Raw genomic sequence first — 27,051 nt, 5'->3', positions numbered from 1 at the left:
GTTGAATTATACTACATTAAGATCAGATGGGAATCAAATAATTCCAGCGATATTGCTATTCATGGTCCTATTTACTGTATCAAATATTCAGCCCTAAAATAATCTTAATCATATTTTCCCACTCTGTCTTTTATTCTTGGCGCTGCATTTAATTTACCATTTAAAACATTATTGGTGTTAGTATTTTCTACCATTCCCATATTTGCTGTAATTTATTTGTGATTGGTTATTTTCATTACTTGACGTGGAATGGTGGACTACAGAAGACTAATAAATTTCATTTTAAGTCATAATTGCATCACATTTTTACTGTATGGTGTCATTGGATGAAGTTCTGTCTGATGGGAGACAAGTTGTCCACATTCTCCTGTGAACAGAGCTGAGTTTCTTTACTTCTATAAGTTAATACTTAAACCATGCTAATATATAGGGTGGACTCCATGCTACAGGTAGACCAATTTAAATACGGTCATCAAGTGTTTTACTATTAATATTAATTCAAACTTTATTTAGTAAACAAAAAAATTTATGCTATGTCACAGGCAACGAAAGAATGAATCAGATACTGTCACGGAATTAAACTCTTTTATTTACTGAATACATGGACTCGGGTTTCGTTTTATGTGTACAGTGATACCCGAGGGTGATTTATGTATATTGTGATGTATTTCGAAATAGTGAGTTCGGTTCATCCCATGCCGCACATGTGAAGTGCTCTTGATGGGACGAACCGAATGCCTACATTGCACAGACTGTCTGTGTATAATTACTTCACGGTATGTACATTTCTTTACAATATGAAATAGTCTTGTCATCGGGCAGTCTGCTTCAAGGACTTGCACATCTTCAGCTGTAGAGGTATGTAAGTTTATTAATTTCTAGTCTGTAAGTTATAACGACTGTATTACCATGTTTATTTTTGTATGTTTGCTATGTAGCTTTGGTTTATGCAGTATAATGCACATATTTCTATTCTCGTTTTCGACTTAGCAAGGGATTTATATTAGTAATGTAAAGCTACATTTTTTTTTAAAACTGTTAATATAGCAGGATTCTTATGGAGCAGGATTAGGTTTATTTTTGAACCTGTCATTTTGTAATTGTGCTGATAATGTAATATATATAACTTACCGTGTATAACGTCATTACGTTATTATGCCCATGTCATGTATAGTACACGGTACTGGATACATTTTCAGCTATCTGTGACCAGAGTGTCTGTGTCTGGAGTGACCAGAGTGTCTCTGTCTGTGATCGGAGTGTCTGTACGTGACTGGAGTGTCTCTGTCTGTGACTGGAGTGTCTGTGTCTGGAGTGACCAGAGTGTCTAATGCCCCGAATGTCCGGAGTGTCTAATGTCAGGAGGGTTTAATGTTTCGAGTGTTTCGAAGTGTTCCAAGTGTTCTGAGTCTTTAGCAGCTGTGAAGCTGAATTGTAGCAGCCGTGGAGCTGAAACAGTGTACTGATGACAGATTGAATCTCCGTACATGTAATTTGTTAGCTGTGGGCTAATTTGGGGGTTAGTAAAACCCAGTGTATCTTTGGGACTGTAAAGATAAGTTGTATATCTGTCCCTCTTTTTTAATCACCATACTTTCGCTACCTGAGTGAATGCATTTTACTACACGAGTAAAATTTTGCCTCGTTTACTACCTGAGTAAACTATATCCATTGTTTCATTGTCAAATCGTTGTGAACCATTCACCCCTTGTCTTTATATTTGCTGAATTCATTTATTTGTATTTTTGTATTTTTCATCATTAAGTCTGTGCGTTCTTATGTTATTCAAATCCAACATTTGGAATTTATATATATATATATATATATATATATATATTCATAATTAGTTGCTCATTCAAGTCATCCATTTTTAAATATTGTATTTATATCATCGTCAAAAGTGTTCTGCTGTGAATCCGAAAATCCCACCCGGTTATCTTGTTACAGATACTTAGATACAATACTAATACAAAACTTTGGGGATGAAAATGTTGGGAAAATCTGGGAAAATCATACAACTGTTGAACAGAGTCGAAGGATTGACTTGTGTACCTGAACCAAGAAGATCTCTACTCAAATATGTACTTTCAAATCCAGAAAACTTTCAGGAATAAACAGGCTCTGCACTGCAGCAGACATCCCTTATCTGAAAACACAGTTCAGACAAGGTTGACCATGCTGCCTCTACCTCATATGAGGCACAACAAACAGCTGGACCATGTTGCCTCTATCTCACATGAGGCACACCAGATATACCATGCTGCCTCTACCTCACATGAGGCCCAACAGACAGATGGACCATGTTGCTGCTAGCTGACATGAGGCACAACAGATGGACCATGCTACCTCTACCTAACGTGAGGCACAACCAACAGATGGACCATGCTGCCTGGGCAAATTCACAATATCAAAAGATGAGATGTACTAGTAAAACTGCATAAATTACTATAAAGAAGGCAATGCAAGGCAGAGAAACTCTCTATAATGTTTATAACATAGAATCAATGGATAAAAGAATGTCCCCAACATGTTTATAAAGCAGGCAGAGTATTGGCTGATTTGAAATTAATAAATCTGGTGGAAGTTATGAATTTTGGTGAAAACAAAAAGTAGCATCTTTGTTGAACTTGGAGTAAATATTTGCAGTAAACCTTAAACATGAGCTGGCTTTTTGCAGCCAGGTGTAGGAAACAACAATATCCATGAAGCCAGGTGTAGGAAACAACAATATCCATGAAGCCAGGTGTAGGAAACAACAATATCCATGAAGCCAGGTGTAGGAAACAACAATATCCATGAAGCCAGGTGTAGGAAACAACAATATCCATGAAGCCAGGTGTAGGAAACAACAATATCCATGAAGCCAGGTGTAGGAAACAACAATATCCATGAACTTATAGGTCACTTCTTCTCAACTGATAAAGGTTGATATCACCAATAAATAACTTGCATCTCTCTTATACGTAAAATGTAGATAAAGCAAGCATCACAATTGTTTTCACTTGTATGGTACTTATGTAGACTAACATTTCACTTCAATACATATGCAAAGTACAAGCAACTTAAAAGTGACCAATTTGTCCCGTATAAGTCAAGCATATATCACATAATTATGTCAGAGTAAGCTATATCCATAAGGGAATTAGCGTGATGGAGTTCTGTAGACCCCACTCATTATGCATACTGTAAGGTCTTAATGTTCCTGATAACTTTATACTGAATAAATCGCATATCTGGGCAGGGGGATATTCTGTATGACAGAAAAATCCATATAATCCACATTATTTACTGCTGACTGCATTCATTTAATTTAGACATTGTTTCTGGTGTAAGACTATTTCTATTCATGGTATAGATATTTTATCCAGTGCAAGACTTGTTGCATTCAATGAAGACATTGGGTCTGGTGTGAGACTTATAGTATTCTTTATGTAGAAATCATATCTGGTTTAAGACTTGTTTCACTCATTATGTATGAGACAACCTCACAAGTAAAAAAGGGCAAGAAACTGGACCAATATTCTGACAATGTTGACAAAGTCACATAAACTTAGCACTTAACTCTAAAGTCAATGATTTTGTACTCTTTGCTGACCTATACAATGCTTTTAAAAGCCAAGACCTTTTTAAAGATTTTGTCCTTCAGCCACAGCTGAAGCATGACACATTTTTATTTCCTTGGGCCCTTTGCTCTTTCAATGACAGGTTTGCTCTTGAGGACAAGCTGTATTTACAATGGGACACATGAATGGAAATGTAAATTTTGTCTCTAACCTGTGGTTGTTGATATTTAAAATCAGACTTACTAAGTCTGTGCCCTGTCTCCTTTTGGATCAGCCTTCTTCTCATCCTTGCAGATGGACTGCATGCCTGAATGACCAGTTTCTCTTAATGAGTCTATGGAGTCTGTGGAGTCAAAGTACTTGATAACATCACAAATAATGGTGATGAAATATGCATCCCTAATAATTCTTTCCGTTCTTGTTAGCAGTATCATACTATCATGTCAAATAATGAAAATTTAAATGACAATGCTCACTTTCCATGCAAAATATATTATACACAGCTCTGATACACCTTGGTCTTTGTGTTAATACAGACAGATAAGAGAAATACAGGGAGATTACAATGAAATCAGGTAAGCTTTACTGACTGCAACATGGAAGAAACAAATCTGCAACATGCTGCAGTTATGCTGTTTTTTTTAAAGATGCTACAAGTAACAAATATGGCATACTTTTGCTACTTTGTTTAAAACTGACTAATGCTGTACACAATAAATTGCAAGCATTTTTAAAAATAAGATTTTTCTTTGTAAAACACATATGAACCTCCCAGAGCAATATCAAACTACAAGTGTTAGAAAGTCTATATATCTTTAGTTTGCAGTACGAACAAAGATTATCTCAGGACAATTGCGTAACATCCTGAGATATCCTGGTTAAATACTCAGCAGTCTCCTGTCTTTGAAATAATCCTGGGATATTGTAAACTCAAGTTCAAGACACTTCATCAGGAGCTCTCAAGCTATGCTATTTCTCAGTTAACTAAAGGAAGTCTCTCTTCATTTCTCAGGCCCCTTTTCTTTGCAAAAAATGCGTGCCATGATTCAGGTATAATTTTTTCTTACATATTTAGGAAACTAAATGAAACATCCTTCCCAAAATTTGACTGCAAACCTTTAAAAATCTTTGTAATGGATTTTATTTTAAAACAAAATATCAATAATTATTGGATGTGGTTGAATAAACAACTTTAATTTTCAACTCAGCTCTATCCAAAATAGGTTTCCATATTCAGAATGTTTTATATATAATCATATATACTTTTTATGCTAATCATTTTCATGTCACCATCTCTTAAGTATAAACTAGTCCTTTTACCTTATCATTTGATTATCCCATAAATAATATGTTAAATGAAAATACAAAAATCGTGCTTGATTAGGCATATTTGGATGAATTAAGTACACAATAAAGCATGAAAGGCTCATTATAGCAGTAATATTTACAAACGGTGTCAACTTTTTTCATTGTGGAGTTTTATTTCAACAAATTCTGTTGCAATAATTTAGTTCTATCACTTTTCCCAGATTTATTGTGAATTCAGTGCTAAGCAGTGTGAATACACCCATCCTTACATAACACATATTCCAAACAAACTTTTTCATTGTTATTTTTCTTTTTTCCAAATCAAATAGATAAGTCTTTTTAATTTTAGTATTAAGACTGATGATCATTACATGGAACTTCGATGTCTCAAAGATAACTGTCAATGGCATTTCAGAATTATCTCAAGTAATAGGGGAATCATCTGCATATGGGGATAAAACTATATTAACTGCAACTGCATGCAATAGGGAACAACTGTGAAGCTCAGCTAACTTGATAACTACCAAACAAAATGTAACAGTAATTGGACAAACTGAATGAAGTATATTACATGCAATACAAGTTAAAAAGGAGGGAAGGATTTAAAACAATTTAACAAAAAGACTTGTGATCTGAGAGAAAAAAACCACATGGTCCTCAGAGGAACTGACACTATTGTCCGCCAAAGATGTTCATTAATGCACAATAAAAAACCAATTCCTTTTCATAATGGTTGAGTTTTGAAACAACCTCTGATATTCTTAAGGAATAATACACACTTTCAAATTTGCCCCTGTGGTGGCCATATCTGATGTAAGATCAGCATCATTTTCATTTAGTACCATGCAGACATCATTAGAAGTCTATTGGTGTAAGCCCCATGTGAATGTGGCCATTCTGTTCTGTATGAGTAGCAACAAAAATATTACTAAGAGTGCCATCATACTGGACACACTGGATATCAGATCAGCAATGGTTTTAATCTAGGACCAACTAGACACCAAAACAAGTGTTCTGCAGGAAACCTCATGCTGACAGAAATATAAATCTAGCAGGAGTAGCAATAACAAGATTTTCAAAGTGGCAACCATGAGAACCATATTTACTATAGAACTGGTGCAATTTTCATCTAATCGTCCTAGAGATTTTAAGTCTTTAGATGAAAACCTCATGTCAGTATCACTTCCCACTGAAAAGGAATACCAATAACTATATTTTCATGATGGCTGCCTTTCTGGCATTTAGGACCAGCTAGACAGCATAGGAAGTCTTCTGGTGAAATTCTGATGTTAATATTGACAAGAATCCGAGAGGAGTAGAAATAACAGGATTTTCAAGATAGCCATGATGGCACTATAGTGGAGGTAAAATATGTAAAATTTTTATTTAAATTCATCTAGACATTATTGGAGTCATCTAGTTAATACCCCATGCAGACACAACTTTCTATTCAGGAGAAACAGCAACAATAAGATTTTAAAAATGGCTGTCATTATTTTTATTTAGGGCAAACTAGATATCATGTCTTTTCAAGAAAACCATATTGTGATACAACAATCCATTCAAGAGGAATAGCAACAAGATTTTCAAGATAGCCACAGAACGCGGTCCACATATTGACCATCCAAGGGGCATCATTTTTAGCAGGACCACCTAAACCATGCAATGAATGTGTGAATAAAGTTGCCTTCATGCAGTTTGGAGGTGTGGCAATAACAAAGTTGTGCTAACAGATATGTGGATGATGTGCATAATTACAACAGGCCATTCCATGAGCTACTCTGGAGTTAAACCAGTAGAGATAAAAATGAATAAACATCAAGAATGGACTATGCTGTCCCATATAAGTCAAGCACATATCACATCACAAAAATTATGTTCGGTGTTTTATAATTATTCAAATACACAGTTCTATTCAAATATCACAAGTATATTCTTTGCTAGAGCCGAGGAATAATAATAATAATAAAATAATAATAATAATAATAATAATAATATCTTTGTTTAAAGATGGGAACTCAAATAGTTAAACACAACTAATTTCACTCTAAGCCTACAACTACAGTACAAAAAAAAAAGAAAAACAATGTTACAAAGTATTACCAGTGGTATTACAGGCAATGTATCTTCATACAAGTTTTCTCTATCTCTCTTGAAAACAATAAGTAAACATATCTGCAAATACATACTAAAATACATTTATTAAAGTAGGATTTAATTTAAGTACACATATACAATTTTGTTTCAACTCTCCAATAACCCTGTGTTTAAACCGTTCATACAAACTTTTCATGTGTACACAGCAAATAATGATCACTTCCACTTAGACACGCTATTAGGCTATTCTACAAAAATGTAACACAGACACTTTTATATTTGATTCAGTGGTTGTGTTTGTCATAAAACACTATTAGTTGATTAGGTGCAAACTTAGAGAGGGGTCCATACACATAATTTCAATGACTTAACATTATACACATAGATTTGCACACATGTACACACACACGCATCATTATTATAAAAAACTGTGATCAGCCCATGGTGTATGAATATACATGTTTATGGTTTAAACAGGAGACTATTGCTTCTATACTCTCTGGATCAGTTATGAATTTCCATGAGAAAAATCTTTCCCCTCCTGGGCAGACTGCCAACCAAAATATTCTTTTTGCTGGAAATGTGATGAACTTGCAGTCCCAAACCTATATGCAGGGAGAAGTGGCTAAGGTACACTACCAGAGGAGAAATGGATTGATCCTCTTCTCATTAGGAAAGTCATCCCCATGTTCCCAAAATATTGCCTTGGAGTAACATGTGATACCTCTAGGATTGTAAAATAACTCTAGCTGACCAGAAAAAGATTGTGCATCAACCAATCATGGAAATGTTGGAAGATTGGGATTCCGAGTGACCTTCCGTGAGCTGCACCTACTCCCATGACCCTGGCAAAAGGTCAATGTGAAGGATAGGCCAAACTGCAAAGCATGAAATTGGAAGACCTCCCAGTCCAAGTAAAATAGGAACTACTTCCTGTGACAGGGAAAATAGGGTTGTGAATATGCACATCCTGAAGATCAGTGAAGACTGGCATTTCTTACTGAGGCTGTGGTTTCCATCTTGAAAGGCAACTCATACAGAAACCATCCTATGGAGGAAGAGTTGATTATTAGTAGAAACTTTTCCTGCTATATTTTGATACCAGAACATTTCCCAGAGTAGAAAGCCAGAGAGATACCCACTCTACTGCACCTTTCTAAAGAAACAAACTTACCTCTTCCTCTAACTGCATAGGATTCAACTGGTCAAAGCACACATGGAGTAGCCTGGCACTCAATAAATCTGGGACATACTGAAGTAGAGGCAGTGAGTCTCTAAGGCTGACCCCTTTTCTCAAGGAAATGAGGAAGGCCAACAAACTATTTCCCTGGGCTTTTGTTTTAATCCCTTTTATGGCCTGAATGCAGAGGGGGAGCTCTGAACTGAGGATGTTGCTTTGACCTGGACTGCATGACTCTGAAGAATTTATCTAAAGGACCTTGAGAACAGTCAGGATAATTTCACTTCTTGGGCAGTTTCAACATACCAGGAGCTGATGAGAGGGAATGGTATTGCTGGTCTCTGAAATCCTAAGAAGCCACAAAGGGAATGGGCACTCCAAAGAGGGTCTCTGCCTCCAGGGCAAAAGATGCAGACTGTTCTGACTGTGCTCCAGTAAGATCTTTGAGGTCTCCAAAGCAATGTCCCTACAGAGGTAGATTAGCTCTGCTGATAATGCAATGGATATCTTAGCAGCTGCTACCAACAAATGACGTGTTACTAGTCTATGCTCTTAAAACAAGTAACAGAAAAGAGGTAAGACAAAAAACTTTGTAACATTTAACAAATGATTTATTTCCCTATAATACAAAGTGAAAAATGAGAAAAAACTCTTACGGTTTTATGCATTAGATCCAAAATATAATCCAAGAATTAAAACACACAAGGCCTATCAATGAAAATGTCTAAGTGAATCTCAGTTCAAATCCCGATGAAATTCAAGATGGAAGGCAATGACATCTGTAATAGCCAGTGTTGAACTGATGTGTCAACAGTCTCTTGATGAAACACAGAAAATATTCCAGTTTTCAATTCCGTATAAATTCCAGTGAATGTCTTTGTCCAAAAATTATATCAGAGCACTTTTGTATTTCCAGAGAAAATAATCACTTGAATTCAGTAGTTAGATTAAAATAAAATTCAGCCTAAACTGGTCACAACATAATACAATTTAATGTGTCAGATGTTAAAGTATGACAGATAGAATTCTTATCTAAAAATCAGTAATACAACTAAGATGCAAAACAGATTCCTGGATGAGGTACAAAAGTTCATCCTTCTGGAAAAAAATAGAAGTTTGTTTACCAATTAACACATGCTTAAGATCATGTAGTCCAGGTATGACCTTGACTCAACTTAATGATTCTTACTCTGAGAAAGATAATTATTTTTTTTATAAAAAAAGTTGTTTACCAAAAGTGTCACTGATTTTGGAACAAGGTCAACAACTAGATACAATGTTTCTATTACTAGTTGTTTACATCAACAACAAAAAAAAAACAAAAGAAAGTCAATCAGGTCAAACAGAACTCAACTCAATTCTGGATAAGGTCAAGTCTGGTAAACAATGTTACATTACAATATCATGTAATGGAATTTAAACATTTTTTAAACTAACAGACAAACAATTGAATTATACACACAACAGATGAAGGACATTTGGTGACAGAAATACCATAGATCTTAGTTCTAAAGCTTTCAGTATTTTATCTGGGCCCAGGTGCCTGCAGAAATAACTATTTGTACCAATCTAGCTTCCAAGGTGGGGGAGTTTAAAGAGGTAGAAAGGGATGTGAACCATATAACTACCTGCAGAAACCATTAACATCTCAACGTTCGGGAAGAGGGGTGTGTGGCTAGACCACCCAATACATTCACTAGCAAACTCCTAGCACTGGCTCATATATGTTATAGGACAGAGACTCATACCTGTCAACTTTTTTAAAAGTGATGTTGGGAGATTGAATGAAAAAATTAGGAGACTGGGACCTGAAATCGGGAAATCTTTTGCAGCATTTTTTAATGAATTTCTCCAAGAACATGCCATTTCTCCCTGTGATGCGCCTTGTTTTCCATATCCTTGTTCAACAGTATTTAAAACTGCATCTAATTTTGATGTTTTTGCACCAACTATACAATTCTTTGAATGAAATTTATGATGATGATTATGATGATATTGTAGTACTCTTCCATACATTTTGTGCCAATTTACCATAATTCAAGTGATATAATGATACAGGAAACCGTTCTTGTATGGAATTGGTCATTTTACAAACCTCTCTACCTGGACAGATGTTTATCACTAGTTTGCCCAAGCACTGTCCAACATTTCAGGCTCCTATCTGTCCACTGTCATTCCATCATTGACAGCTGATCTAACATCAAGAGTTCTAAGGAAACTGAAAGCATACGTGTGGCTATTTCTAGCTTCAGTGGTCCTATATAATTAGCTAACACACCCAAACATTTCTCAGACAACAAATTTGGTACTGCACTTATATATGCTACACCTACCCTGCCTACACGTCCCATGCAAGATTCTTATCAAACCTCATTCTAAAAGATTAACAAAAATAAGCCAATTCCTCCATATCTCACCTGAGCTAGAACTGCTACAAGTCTCATAGGTGATGACATTCTTTTGTGATGACACCCACCGCCTTTGGTTACCCTCTCTTCCAGTCCCTGTCTTTGTTACTGTAATACCTAACTCATCAACTGTTTGTGTGGCTTGGTGGTGGATTTCACATTCATCTGAAATTTACATAATATTTTCTAATCTCTAAGAGCAGGCTCCTAAAAAAAGGTGACCATACTTGCATATTTTTGAAACATTTATCATTTTGCAGATTTTATTTCTTCTTTGTTTTTAAATTCTTAAGTTCTTTAAATTGTTTCTGTTATTTTTGTTAAATCGATATAAGAAAACATTTGACCTCTTTAAGCATACTTCGATGACTGACACGATGCTGTTATTATCTCATTGAAATTTTAGCATTCTAGTTATTGAAGATGTTGCAAGACAGAAGGAGTAAAAATAAGAGGCTTTTTGTTGTAGTTGATTCACAATATGACAAGATTCCTTTCTTAAAAATACTAGGGATATTTATTTCATTAAACAACTGTCAACTTCAAAACTCATCCCTTGAAAACAGTTCACCTGACACATAACTGTGACCACTAGCTCTTATTTGCATGCCTTTGCACTTTTCTTTTATCATACCCCTTTTATCTAATTTGATACAAAATATGGCTGCTTTTAACATCATTTATTCTCTATAATTATCTAATACACCCACCCTTTTCTGTTAAAAATAACAATAATTTGCCTGAAGTAGCTTATGCAAGGTCACATTTCTTCATCTCTATTAAGACCATCTTCTTTATCATTCCGATTGACCAAAGTCCCACTAATTTACTTTATTTATCAACAAGTTTTCATTGAAACATCAAAATCATGTGATACACATGCAAACGTGTCACTCACAGTCATGCACACGAGTGAATTACAACAATCTCAAGTATTCCAGCTATGAAGATATCCATTTGCATGTTCAAGTTCTGAAACAATTTAGGGACTGTATCTGCTGCAACTTCCCTGCCTACACGTCCCATGCACGATTCTTAGGAAACCTCAGTCTAAATCATTCATTAAATACAACAAACTCATCTTTATCTCACCTGAACTCTGACTGTTACCCTCTCCTCCAGTCCCTATCCCTGTTACTGTACTACCTAACTCTTCGAGGGTTGGTGTAACATCTTCGTGGTGGAGTTCATCCTCATCTGAAATTTAAATTATATTTGATACTTTAATAACTAATCAAGCTTTCAAGTGCAGGCTCCTAAAAGCATGTGACCATGCTTCTGTATTTCTGAAACTGATTATTTTGCTGATTTGTTTTTTTTGTTTTAAAATCTTAAGTTGTCTGTGTTCTTATTATGTCTGAACACATGAGAACACTTTACCCTTTTTAGCATATTTCAATCATTCACATGTTGCTGATGATATTATCTCATTGTAATCTTTAGCATTAAATTTATAAGTTTTATCAATAAAGGAAGAAAATATAAGGCCCAAGTGGTAGCTGAGACTGCTCATCTACCTAACAGTTTAATGTACAGACATTTCACCAAACAATCTGGGTTAGCAAGAAGCTTTATGACATGTAATAGTCTTTATCTGTTTTAGTAATGGTAGCTCTATAGGAGATCAATTTAGTATCATTTGTCGAACATAAATGGCCCTGTAGTATAATACTGTATAAGAAGTTCCACAGACTTCTGCTGCCTGGTTTTGGAGAAGATGTCATTTTAAGAGCTATTTAATTTTAGTAACTTCAGCCAGATAGAAAAAATCTTATGCTAGGAAGCTTTTAGTCACATTTGGTCTGGTTCTCGTGGGCAGTGTTAGGAAGACATATTAAGATTTTGTGTAAATTTCCATTATGTAGCCAAATTTGATGGGTGATCAGCATCATGTAGAGACCTATTGTACAATCTGATCCAGTTCTGTTCAGCAGCTATTTAGAAGTTCTTTAAATGTTGATATATCATTTATTAACATTGGATATATTTGATCTTGGATAACTAACATATGGAGTCCAAAAACATATAATGCACCACAAGTGACATTCAATTATTGAAGGACCTCAAACATATTAAGGGAAAGGCATATCAGATGGACACTGAGAAAAATGGGGGGGGTGCTGTTTAATGGTTGGATACTAATTTTATAGTCAAACTGGGAATAAATGTCAATAACAGCTTTTATAATGAATTTGTTTGCTTTTTTATGTAAATTGCCTTTCTTTTCAAGATCTTTCACCCTTGAAAAATCCGTAACATCATTACTCCAAGAGTTTCAGCAATCATCTTGTTTACATGAAAACATTTTGTATTACTTCTCTGCCTTTTGTTATTGTTTGATTCACAAAAAACAAGATTATTTTATTTAAAAACAAATGAACATTTTTTTTGTGTAACAACCATCAACATCGAAATTGATGTCATGATTTCATTGCAAGTTATAGTGAAACTTCTCATCTTTGAGGAAATCTACAATTGCCAATTCAGGAATGTTAAATTTACTTCAAACTTTGCAATGAACTGTGTCTGTAAAACAAAAAGATTTTTATTTTTACTCATTTTGCTTGGTTGCCCTGCTATCTTTGATCACATTTGTGAATGAGTATAAATAAATTTAAGGTAGTGTATTTATATTACTTACATAAAAACATTAATAACAGTGTTTAATTGATCAATTTGAAATGCGTTGACCTGACCAGCAAAAACATGACCACTTAATCTTGCGCAGATAGGATTTGCATGCCAAATTGTACAATTCTTTTCTTCCATCCCCTTTATTTGATTTGATAGAAGAAATGCAACTAACATGACGATATAGATATAGAACCTTTTTTGTGTATTATCAACAGTATGGCTAACACGTCCTTATGAAGCTGACTGCCATGTATTCTCAACAGTATGACTAACACGCCCTTATGAAGCTGACTGCCATGTATTCTCAACAGCATGGCTAACACGTCCTTATGAAGCTGACTGCCATGTATTCTCAACAGTATAGCTAACACGCCCTTATGAAGCTGACTGCCATGTATTCTCAACAGTATGGTTAACATGCCCTTATGAAGCTGACTGCCATGTATTCTCAACAGTATGGCTAACACGCCCTTATGAAGCTGACTGCCATGTATATTATCAACAGTATGGCTGACACGCCCTTATGAAGTTGACTGCCATGTAATATCAACAGTATGGCTAACACGCCCTTATAAAGCTGACTGCCATGTATTCTCAACAGTATGGCTAGCACGCCCTTATGAAGTTGACTGCCATGTATTATAAACAGTATGGCTAACACGCCCTTATGAAGCTGACTGCCATGTATATTATCAACAGTATGGCTAACACGCCCTTATGAAGCTGACTGCCATGTATTCTCAACAGCATGGCTAACACGTCCTTATGAAGCTGACTGCCATGTATTCTCAACAGTATAGCTAACACGCCCTTATGAAGCTGACTGCCATGTATTCTCAACAGTATGGTTAACATGCCCTTATGAAGCTGACTGCCATGTATTCTCAACAGTATGGCTAACACGCCCTTATGAAGCTGACTGCCATGTATATTATCAACAGTATGGCTGACACGCCCTTATGAAGTTGACTGCCATGTAATATCAACAGTATGGCTAACACGCCCTTATAAAGCTGACTGCCATGTATTCTCAACAGTATGGCTAGCACGCCCTTATGAAGTTGACTGCCATGTATTATAAACAGTATGGCTAACACGCCCTTATGAAGCTGACTGCCATGTATATTATCAACAGTATGGCTAACACGCCCTTATGAAGCTGACTGCCATGTATTATCAACAGCATGGCTAACACACCCTTCTGAAGCTGAATGCCATGTATTCTCAACAGTATGGCTAGCACGCCCTTATGAAGCTGACTGCCATGTATTATCAACAGTATGGCTAACACGCCCTTATGAAGCTGACTGCCATGTATTATCAACAGTATGGCTAACACGCCCTTATGAAGCTGACTGCCATGTATTATCAACAGTATGGCTAACACACCCTTATGAAGCTGACTGCAATGTATTATCAACAGTATGGCTAACACGCCCTTATGAAGCTGACTGCCACATATTTACAACAGTATGGCTAACACACCCTTATGAAGATGACTGCCATGTATTATCAACAGTATGGCTAACACGCCCTTATGAAGCTGACTGTCATGTATTATCAACAGTATGGCTAACACGCCCTTATGAAGCTGACTGCCATATGATATCAACAGTACGGCTAACACACCCTTATGAAGCTGACTGCCATGTATTATCAACAGTATGGCTAACGCGCCCTTATGAAGCTGACTGCCATGTATTATCAACAGTATGGCTAACACCCCCTTATGAAGCTGACTGCCATGTATTATCAACAGTATAGCTAACATGCCCTTATGAAGCTGACTGCCATGTATTATCAACAGTATGGCTAACACGCCCTTATGAAGCTGACTGCCATGTATTATCAACAGTATGGCTAACACGCCCTTATGAAGCTGACTGCCATGTAATATCAACAGCATGGCTAACATGCCCTTATGAAGCTGACTGCCATGTATTATCAACAGTATGGCTAACACGCCCTTATGAAGCTGACTGCCATGTATTATCAACAGTATGGCTAACATGCCGTTATGAAGCTGACTGCCATGTATTATCAACAGTATGGCTAACACACCCTTATGAAGCTGACTGTCATGTATTCTCAACAATATGGCTAACATGCCCTTCTGAAGCTGACTGCCATGTATTATCAACAGTACGGCTAGCACACCGTTATGAAGCTGTCTGCCATGTATTATCAACAGTATAGCTAACATGCCCTTATGAAGCTGACTGCCATGTATTATCAACAGTATGGCTAACACACCCTTATGAAGCTGACTGCCATGTATTATCAACAGTATGGCTAACACGCCCTTATGAAGCTGACTGCCATGTATTATCAACAGTATGGCTAACACACCCTTATGAAGCTGACTGCAATGTATTATCAACAGTATGGCTAACACGCCCTTATGAAGCTGACTGCCACATATTTACAACAGTATGGCTAACACGCCCTTATGAAGATGACTGCCATGTATTATCAACAGTATGGCTAACACGCCCTTATGAAGCTGACTGTCATGTATTATCAACAGTATGGCTAACACGCCCTTATGAAGCTGACTGCCATATGATATCAACAGTACGGCTAACACACCCTTATGAAGCTGACTGCCATGTATTATCAACAGTATGGCTAACGCGCCCTTATGAAGCTGACTGCCATGTATTATCAACAGTATGGCTAACACACCCTTATGAAGCTGACTGCCATGTATTATCAACAGTATGGCTAACACGCCCTTATGAAGCTGACTGCCATGTATTATCAACAGTATGGCTAACACGCCCTTATGAAGCTGACTGCCATGTAATATCAACAGCATGGCTAACATGCCCTTATGAAGCTGACTGCCATGTATTATCAACAGTATGGCTAACACGCCCTTATGAAGCTGACTGCCATGTATTATCAACAGTATGGCTAACATGCCGTTATGAAGCTGACTGCCATGTATTATCAACAGTATGGCTAACACACCCTTATGAAGCTGACTGTCATGTATTCTCAACAATATGGCTAACATGCCCTTCTGAAGCTGACTGCCATGTATTATCAACAGTACGGCTAGCACACCGTTATGAAGCTGTCTGCCATGTATTATCAACAGTATAGCTAACACGCCCTTATGAAGCTGACTGCCATGTATTATCAACAGTATGGCTAACACGCCCTTATGAAGCTGACTGCCATGTACTATAAACAGTATGGCTAACCTGCCCTTATGAAGCTCACTGCCATGTATTATCAACAGCATGGTTAACACGCCCTTATGAAGCTGACTGCCATGTATTCTCAACAGCATGGCTAACACGCCCTTATGAAGCTGACTGCCATGTATTATCAATAGCATGGCTAACACGCCCTTATGAAGCTGACTGCCATGTATTATCAACAGCATGGCTAACAGGCCTTTTTATGAAGCTGACTGCCATGTATTATCAACAGTATGGCTAGCACACCGTTATCAAGCTGACTGCCATGTATTATCAACAGTATGGCTAACATGCCCTTATGAAGCTGACTGCCATGTATTATCAACAGTATGGCTAACATGCCCTTATGAAGCTGACTGCCATGTATTATCAACAGTATGGCTAACACGCCGTTATGAAGCTGACTGCCATGTATTATCAACAGTATGGCTAACACGCCCTTATGAAGCTGACTGTCATGTATTCTCAACAATATGGCTAACATGCCGTTATGAAGCTGACTGCCATGTATTATCAACAGTATGGCTAGCACACCATTATGAAGCTGTCTGCCATGTATTATCAACAGTATAGCTAACACGCCCTTATGAAGCTGACTGTCATGTATTCTCAACAATATGGCTAACATGCCGTTATGAAGCTGACTGCCATGTATTATCAACAGTATGGCTAGCACACCGTTATGAAGCTGTCTGCCATGTATTATCAACAGTATAGCTAACACGCCCTTATGAAGCTGACTGCCATGTATTATCAACAGTATGGCTAACACGCCCTTATGAAGTTGACTGCCATGTATTATCAACAGTATGGCTAACACGCCCTTATAAAGTTGACTGCCATGTACTATAAACAGAATGGCTAACCTGCCCTTATGAAGCTCACTGCCATGTATTCTCAACAGCATGGCTAACACGCCCTTATGAAGCTGACTGCCATGTATTATCAACAGTATGGCTAACACGCCTTTTTATGAAGCTGACTGCCATGTATTTTCAACAGTATGGCTAGCACACCGTTATGAAGCTGTCTGCCATGTATTATCAACAGTATGGCAAACATGCCCTTATGAAGCTGACTGCCATGTATTATCAACAGTATGGCTAACATGCCCTTATGAAGCTGACTGCCATGTATGATCAACAGCATGGCTAACACGCCCTTATGAAGCTGACTGCCATGTATTATCAACAGTATGGCTAACACGCCCTTATGAAGCTGACTGCGACATATTTACAACAGTATGGCTAATACGCCCTTATGAAGTTGACCGCCATGTATTATCAACAGTACGGCTAACCTGCCCTTATGAAGCTGACTGCCATGTATTATCAACAGCATGGCTAACATGCCCTTACGAAGCTGACTGCCATGTATTATCAACAGTATGGCTAACACACCCTTATAAAGATGACTGCCATGTAGTATCAACAGTATGGCTAACATGCCCTTATGAAGCTGACTGCCATGTATTATCAACAGTATGGCTAACATGCCGTTATGAAGCTGACTGCCACATATTTACAACAGTATGGCTAACACGCCCTTATGAAGCTGACTGCCATGTATTATCAACAGTATGGCTAACACGCCCTTATGAAGCTGACTGCCATGTAGTATCAACAATATGGCTAACACGCCATTATGAAGCTGACTGCCATGTATTATGAACAATATGGCTAACACGCCCTTATGAAGCTGACTGCCATGTAGTATCAACAGTATGGCTAACATGCCATTATGAAGCTGACTGCCATGTATTATCAACAACATGGCTAACACGCCCTTATGAAGCTCACTGCCATGTAGTACCAACAATATGGCTAACACGCCCTTATGAAGCTGACTGCCATGTACTATAAACAATATGGCTAGCACGCCCTTATGAAGCTGACTGCCAAAATAGAAAATTCTGCATTTGCACAAAATAGTTAATGATAGTATGTGTAAATATGTATTTTTGTTTTGAAACATTGTCTAAATGATTTATATATTTACGTTAAGTACAGATGATTACCTCTGACACCTTTTTAGCTTTCATTTTAAAAGTTAAGCTTATGTTTATGTTTAACACTGACTAAGCATATAAACATCATGAATGCCACAGAATAACAATGTGTTAATTTTTTTACCATAAATAAACATCCAAAAGATGCACAGATATTATGCGCAATAGCAACAGCCATATGTATCTACAGTATATAATTAAGAATGAAAACCAGAACATAAGTGATTAAAGTAGTTCTGAGTATGTAACTGCAGGGGAAGCTAACATTATGCTTTATTTTATTCCCAATTCAATATAATTATTCCTATGTTGATCAATGATCACAAAATTTACTTTTTTATGATTTTTATGAGAGAGAGAGATAGGGAGAGAGTATGGCATCTGTAAGGCAAATGGGATGCAACACACTAATGTTTTGGATTTTTATATATTCATTAGAAGACAATGTGTGGACAGGCACAAGATTCTTATTTTATATAATATGTGCCTCCTGAATGAAGAAAAAAACAAATAACAGCAGACAAATTGTTACAAATGTATTTGTTCCAGTTTGCACAACCACCTCATCCCATTATTTCATCAACATCATTACTGTCACTAAACCAATTAGAAGTCATTAAAAACTCTGGTTCACAAATACTTTGAGAAAATATTCTTGCTCTGACATATATAAGTATAAAGAACCTACTATGTTCAGACTATTAGTTGAAAAAAACATTCTTTAAGTACATGAAAGAAAAATATACAGGTTCAAAAGAAAATCCCCCTTTGCCCCACATGTGGAAAATTAAACAGAAAACAAATCCTTGAATACAAGTACACCATTTATTCAATGTTCAATTTAATGATAAAGCAAGGAAACAAGCGAACTTTTCAGGTCTGATAAATGTCAAAAATGCTTTTCTTGTGCAATGAGTGTGAATCCATTCTGAAGAAGAATTTATAAAACATTCAAAGTGCAGCAACTGATCACTGCAAGATACGTTACAAATGGACTGCCACTGCCACATTTTTCTACATTCACATAGCTCTCTCTCTCTCTCTCTCTCTCTCTCATGAATGCTCTTAGTCAAATATCAACAGAAATATATATGTGCATGATACCCCAATGCATGTATAGCCATAGGTCTGCAGTGATGCACTGAGAGGCATAAAGGACAATACAATTCCCTCTTAACAGATACAGCAGACAAGGCATTATGCCCTAAAATTGATGAGCACCAGTCTCATGTGATAATTGCCTTTGCCTATTAAAGTTTGTATTCTTGGACGTTGAATGGAAACATGAAAAATGCCAAAAAATAATATTTTAAATTCAATTTACATTAAACACCTGCCACCCTTTTATGACTTAGGGACCCACAATTTAATTTTTTGTGGGTGGGGGAGGAAACATGGTCACTCTGTTGATAGAGCATCTAGTTCATGATCAAATGGTTCTGGGTGTGATTACTTCCAAAGTCACAGCCACAGTGTGTCAATGGAAATAATAAAGCCATCAGTGTATATCAAGTTCTGTTAAAACCCATTCACCTTCACGATTTTTGACAAAATTGTCAAAGCGACTGGATGAAAATGCTGATTTTTATAAAAAAAATACTTAAGGAGTTCAGTTTAAATTCCTAATTCAAACTTATGGACAGATAACAGTTGAGTTATTCATCAGAAACATCTAACACATGAAAGCAAGACAGGAGTAAAGAAATGGTGTGAACAGAGTATGCATGAATTACAAATGGAAAATATACAGAAATGATTTCTATTTAAAAGAAAAGGAAAAGAGAAAAACATAATGAGAAAGAAGAAATAAGTATGAGTGGGCTTGAACAACTACTGTCTGATACATTATTTACTAAATAACAAATTGTTTTACCTTTACACGATCAATCTCCATACAAGAAGTGTTGACAAATTTACAATGTATCAACAACAGAGTGGCCTGGTAAGGTTCCATATGATAATAAATATATCCAAAACTTCAATAATCTGGTTTTTACTTTCCTTTTTATTTTAAAAAGACTACAGATTTATTTACATCATTGTACTAAAAGTAAATAAAAAGTTTTATAATAATCCATTTCTTCAGTAAATATTTCTTTGAAAATTGCTACTAATAATAATTTGTGTTGTAATGTGCTAGTAGCCTACTCAGTATATCTATTTTAAATCCCATCAATGGACAATAATTTAAAGCTAGGTACTAAAATAATTCATGAAATTGAAACAAATGAAGAATGAGAGTAACGAATATTGCAATCCGTTTTACTGGATTCAGTGCTCATTCCATAACTTTAATGTATCAGTGTGATTCATGTTATTAATATGATACTGTTTGCCTATACATTGTAAATCGAAGAGTAGAATAAAAATAACATATGTAACTTAATATGATTAAGAAATGAAAACAAATACATGGGGATTTTATTTATTACTGTCATTCCATGTTAACAGACCATTTTAGTCAAAATTTGCATCAGTGTATCTTTTACTTTTAGGATCACTGTGAGCATCATTCTTCAATGTACCTCTTCTATATTTAGCTGTCTTCATCCAAATATTCTGATCTGCGGTAAAGAAAGCCCCAAAATGCAACAAGATAAAGAGAGAGGAAAAAAATACAATCACCCATTTAAAATGTAATCAATGTTTGAACATCAATTTTGTTGAAAGAAACATTAAACGGCATTTTGTGTTGGTGTGAAGTGACACCCTAAAACTGTATTGCGATCAACATAGCAGATGGTCTAAGTTATGTACTTTGTCTTCATCTTTCGGCTCACTGGTGATGAGTGCAAACGAGAACAAAATTTGTAGGCAGTCATACATCTATTCATATTAGGTTACCACTCAAAATCTAAAAGATATTCCATGTTTTTTTCAAACTTTTTGAAGCAACCTTGACACTAAAACTCCAAATAAGCTGATCAATGACTAATTTGTAATGGAACCAAAACACTTAGACTGATTCAGTTATTTTGCTGCAAAATACCATGATCTGTACTCCAGTTTTGATTTGAAGACTGAACCAGCTACATTACCAAGGGTAAATATGTCAATGAATAAAACCGACACTACAAGATTTGGTGAAGCTAATATGTCATATATTTTAATCACTTTAAAACAAACTAAATGTAAACCCATTACTTTAATGGAATATGTGCCCTGGGAGCATCTCTGCCTTTGGATGAACTACAACAGTAAATGACCACGCAATTTACAATGATCAAAGCTTGAAATCAGTTAGTTAATTCCACAATGATCTATCAATCCCAAGAAGAAAAGTTGTTTCTAATTTATTATTCCCTGTAAAAGCTTGAGGCTCACCTTGCTGAGGGAACTGCTTAATCACGAATTGTAAAGTGTGTGTACTGTCAAAATTTTGCACATCTGTCTGTCGATGCACATTACATTTCTCTTATTTCCAATAGAGAACAGAGAATAAATGGCTGGAGATGATGTAAAAAAAACCGCAAAATGACTCAATAAAATCCCACTGGAAACAACCAAACACATACCATTTTAATAATGATGGCAACCATCATGTCCTAATTCTGGCTTCACTTGAGAGTTAGTGTGCTTGTATGATTGGTAAACAGAAAAATCAATATTCATGCAGCGAGTTGGTGTATTAGGCTGGGGAATCAATACTATTACTCAAAGTAGAATAAAGCTAAGTGGTGTCAAGATAGGGGCTGATATGCAAGCTGAACAAAAAAATCTGTAACACTTTTCACCTGTTCATAGGATGTTTACAAAAGGACAATGTCCCCAGCATTTGTATTAATTATTCCATTTCAACACATCTGAAGCTCCCACCCATACCAAAAAATTACACGAAACTGCTCATGGATGGAACTAATCATTTTAGACACATCTGCCTTGACAGATGTCTGTTAGTAGTTTCCACCAAATCCAGTCCAACATTTCAGCCACCTGTCTGTAGACTGTCATACCACCACAGACTGCTGATCAGACAACAGTTCTAAAAATAGTATGCATGTGTCTATTTCTAGCATCAGTGGTCCTCTATAATTAGCTACCACCCCCACACTTTTCGGTGAACCAACAGTAACTTACATGAAAAAGTTCATGCAAAGTCGTATTTCTTTATCTCTGTTACAACCATCTTCCTTGTTATTCTAAGTAACCTTAAATCTCAATGCCTTATTTTTATCTGTCAACAATGTACTGCCAAAATGAAAGTCACTGGATTCACACGTAAAGGTCTTATTCACAATCATGCATACAGATCAATAAATTGAGTGAGTGAATTACAGTATTCTCATGTGACCTAGCTTCATTGACATCCACTGGCCTATTCCAATTCTGAAACAATGTAGGGACTAAAATATTATCTGCTGTGAATACCCTGGCTACACATGTCCCATGCAAGAATATTATCAAACCTCATTCTAAAATATTTATTAAAAAACCCACTTCCTCCTTATCTCACCTGAAATCTGACTGCTACATGTTTCAGAGAAAACAGCCTTCGTTTGTGTAGACACCCGCCGATTTTGGTTGTCCTCTACTTCAGTCCCTGTCTCTGTTACTGTAATACCTAACTCATCGAGGGCTGGTGCAGTGGATTGGTGGTGGTTGTCATGTCCATCTAAAATTTATACAATATTTGATATTTTTAACTCCTCAAACCTCTAACAGCAGGTTTTATTTATGTATTTATAAAACAATGATAATTTCGCAGATTCATTTTCTTCTTTGTTTTTAAAATCCCAAGTTGTTTGATTTATCTGTTATCTCTGTGTGCATGATAAAATGTTACCTCTTTAAGCATACTTCAAGTTAAATGCATCCATGCCAACCCTAACAAGATCATCGCAGTAAAGCAGTTGATTTTTTTATTCTGTAAGGCATGCACTGACAGTAAACATTGTGGTCATCTGAAATGTTTGTAAAGGACACAGTCATACAATTTATTTACCTCTAGTAGAGTTGAGCAAACTTCAGATCCAAACCCTATGAAGCTCAATGGTTTGTTGCTATCTCTCAGCTTGATGTAATTCTTGGAATTTGTTTCCTCATTTCACATGATAATGGTAGTTCTATCTCCCACCATGTGACATATTCAAATCAGCATGTGATGTCCAATAAATGTAATGGTGTCCCTTCTTGCTTCTATTCAGACAAATCTGAATATTCCTTTTATTCTTCTGTACAGATTATTAAAACTTTCTAATGAGGCTTATACTTTCCTTTCATCTTTAACTTTTATCAGTAGCTGAATGTCATTTTAAAAAAATTCTATAATGAACACTCGGATCTCTCACTGACAGACCAGATTTGTGGAAAGACAAATATACTCTGGCATGCTCCTACATATAATATCTAATTTATCAATGCAACATGTCTTTTGTCTTGTACCAGAAAACAAAACTGCCAAATTGTCCGGTGCCAAAATGGTCAACCTCAAAAAGTCATATATCCCTAACTCCATCCAACATGGAGGGCTGGGTCTTTGTGCTTAGCACATGATCATAGTATTGATGAGAATTTTGTGTCCTGAAGCCAATGTCAAGAAGTTGGGTAAGCATGTCAAAGAATGAATTGTAACAGCTTAGCCTAATAAAAATTGAACAAAAAATTATGACGAGGATCAATCAAATGCATTAGGAAATATTAGCCAATTCAAAACTTAAGATTTAATACACATTTGCAAGCACTCTTACTCTTTTCTGTCTGAGACTAAAAGGGTCAAGAGAGCATATAAAGGAAAGAATTGTCTTAGCTTCATAATGATTGATCCCATATATGAAGCAAGCATGATGTAGAAGGAGCTATCCTAGCTCACAGTGTTTCATGCCAAGTATGAGTGACAATTAATAAACGGGTTTTGGAATAATTAGCAAATGAACCAAGGATATTATATGCGAATTATATGACCAACTGATGCCAAATTGTTAACTATGTAGGCACTTAACACACTGAACTTTATATATACATATTATTATCAGACTGATCAAAACCCTGAATTTTTTACCTTTCAATACCAGAATCTATGAGTTTATTTACTAGCTAAATTGCAAACCATCAACAACATCTTGTCTTTGCCTCCATCGCCTTGACCTTAGTAATCCATGCACAAACAGTTGTCCATTTGATATCCAAATGAATGACAATGACATCTCAATACTGCAAGCTGGCCTTGATATAATACAAATTAATTAATAATACTGAGTTTCTTGAAAAAGCATAACATGTACAAACAAAGTCATGGTCATGCTAAACTAGTTATAAACCTCTACATCATGGATTTATAATGTCAAGAAAATATGGGAGGGTCTAACGGCTCTCAAGAAGGCTGGAGAAAACGCATTGGGATAGCTCTACTCTAGAAAATACCGGCCTAATTATTTTTTTATACTTGACAAGAGGGCATATTGCATTTATAAAGATTAAGCTAAACCAAATTAATAGACAGAACTAAAACACAAATTTCACTTCACAAAATGCATCTAACTGGTATAAATTTATCAATTTGCTGCCATCAGTAAACATTAGTGACATTTTCAGTACTTGAAATTTCACAGAATAATGCTATTTACAGTATGCCCAGAATGTTGTTTGGAAAGAACATTTAACAAAATATATGACTTATTAAAGGTAGAGAAAAATGAAGTGAGATGCATTGTAGATATGCCTGCCTTTGGTGGAAGGGGCATCATAACTCAATGTCTTACAGCACTAGTCACGAGTAACTGAACTTAATGTAAAACAGATGGACGATCTATGTTTTGAAAGATGGGCAAACCTAAAGGGGCAAAATCCAACAGGGAAATGGTTCAGTGAATTAATTCCTAATACCATCATATAATCAAAGCCCAGGTATGCAAATGACATTCAGTAATAACTCAATAACTTACTACACTATGGCACCAGCAAATAAATCAGGCATTGATTAAAAGTTAGGCAAGCAGATAGTTGTTTGGTAAAAAAATGTCAGAAATATAGAAGGCAAAACAAACTGCAAAATAAAGCATTAATATAACATTACTATGATATTTCTTCATAAAACCTGGATGGAGATCCAGCCAACCTTGGACCTGATCTGCTGTCAATGATTCTGTGAAAGAGATTAGATAATTACATTTAATTTCTATCATAAGATGAAGAACTGATCGTTGTTCTATCAATGCATTTAAAGGACAGTCTGTATGTGTGTACATGTGTCTGTGTGTATATGTGCAAATAAAAATTTGGAACTTGCGAAAGTTATTCTAATGCCCGTCAAAGTTTATGACAAGGGATATAACCATGTCCCAAACAGAGTAGGAAAGACTAAAGCCATTCAAGCACATGCTATTATATGACATAATGTTCACAACAAATTGCAGAATAGTGTATTGAATGGTTTGTGAGCTATCCTCATTATAACCAGCATCCCATGCAAAGATACGTCACGGGCCATAACTATACAAAAAATGAGCTGATGTTACAAAAAAGTACATCTGTGTCTATTGTACAATGTTTATACCAGCTTAAATTAGAATACATCACAATGTTTGTAAGATATGCTTATTACAAGCAACATCCTATGTGAAGATATTATGTTAATTGTCAAGGGTCATAACTCTGGAAACAAGACATTTTGGCACCAGCCATTTCATTGCATGGTTTCCATACTAAGCCTTGCTGATATCCTAAACATAAAATTTCCAGCTAGTTTGCAATAAACACAACATTCTGAGCTTAACATAGCCCAAACAGTGCAAAGTAAACAAAACAGTATATAATATAAAACAGACTGTCATAGTAGAAAAATATTTACTTTAGTTCTTTTTAAAACGATTGCTCATTGACATTTGATAACATGCCTGTTTTGTAGAATATGGTAAAGTTACCTCAAATAAAGAAATTCTTACCAAACACAAGCAGGTTGTATCATCAGTCCATCAAAACTTCACAAGATAATCCTCATAGGTACTCAAAAGTATAAAAATATACAAATAACCTGCTGTTGTGGAGAATATCTTAATGTTGCATCAAATGAACATTCAGGGTCCTCTCTTGGAAAGACCAGATTTGTAGAAAGAAATATACTCTTGCATGCTCCTACATCTAATATGTAACGTATAAATGCAACATTTCCTTTAATCTTGCACCAAAACATATGCCAAGCTGTGCATTGCCAAAACAGTAATGCCCAAGCAGATATATCCCTATCTCTATCCAACACAGATGGCATTGTTTGTGTGCCTAGCACTTGATCACAGAATTGATGAGAATTTTGTGCCCTTGACACCAATATCAAAAAGTTGGGTAAGCATGTCAAAGAATGAATTGTAATAGCTTAGCCTAATAATAGTTCAATTAAATTAAGTTTCAAAATGATTTTGCTTCTTTTAATCGTAGTTAACTTGATCTTTGACCATTTACCTCCCCAAAATAGACTTCTTCCTGCAAGTTGTCCCCAAAGTTTTATCCATGATTGTAATTAAGAATGAATTCAGGTTTTGTGCAGAAATGATTATTCTTCTTTCAGTCATTCATCATGACATTTTTGCCCCAGAACTGATGGGCTTCTTCCACATGGCATTGTGCAAGCCATCGACAAAGTTTGGTCCAAGTATGTAACGTAAATTAAACCTTAATGTGCAGAAGATTATTTAAAATTAAATTTCATTTT

The 27,051-nt window shown here is 35.9% G+C and overlaps 1 protein-coding gene across 1 annotated transcript in view; it reads right to left on the bottom strand.

Moving 5' to 3' along the window:
• The window catches only part of LOC149782080 (uncharacterized), a 38,555-nt gene that overhangs the window by 10,682 nt on the left and 822 nt on the right, over window positions 1–27,051 (bottom strand). The window contains exons 2-6 of the mRNA XM_089935060.1: window positions 25,441–25,488; window positions 22,861–23,019; window positions 11,649–11,753; window positions 10,566–10,721; window positions 3,807–3,906 (exon numbers count right to left, since the gene is read on the bottom strand). Coding sequence (XP_089791186.1) covers window positions 3,807–3,906; window positions 10,566–10,721; window positions 11,649–11,753; window positions 22,861–23,019; window positions 25,441–25,488 — 568 coding nt within the window. The remainder of the gene's footprint in view (window positions 1–3,806; window positions 3,907–10,565; window positions 10,722–11,648; window positions 11,754–22,860; window positions 23,020–25,440; window positions 25,489–27,051) is intronic.

The sequence above is a fragment of the Sinohyriopsis cumingii genome, chromosome 15 (genome assembly GCF_028554795.1).
Source record: "Sinohyriopsis cumingii isolate HCF-2022 chromosome 15, ASM2855479v2, whole genome shotgun sequence".
Classification (NCBI taxonomy): Eukaryota; Metazoa; Mollusca; class Bivalvia; order Unionida; family Unionidae; genus Sinohyriopsis; species Sinohyriopsis cumingii.
The sequence above is the reverse complement of the archived record's forward strand: the minus strand, read 5'-3'. Positions and strand labels throughout refer to the sequence as shown.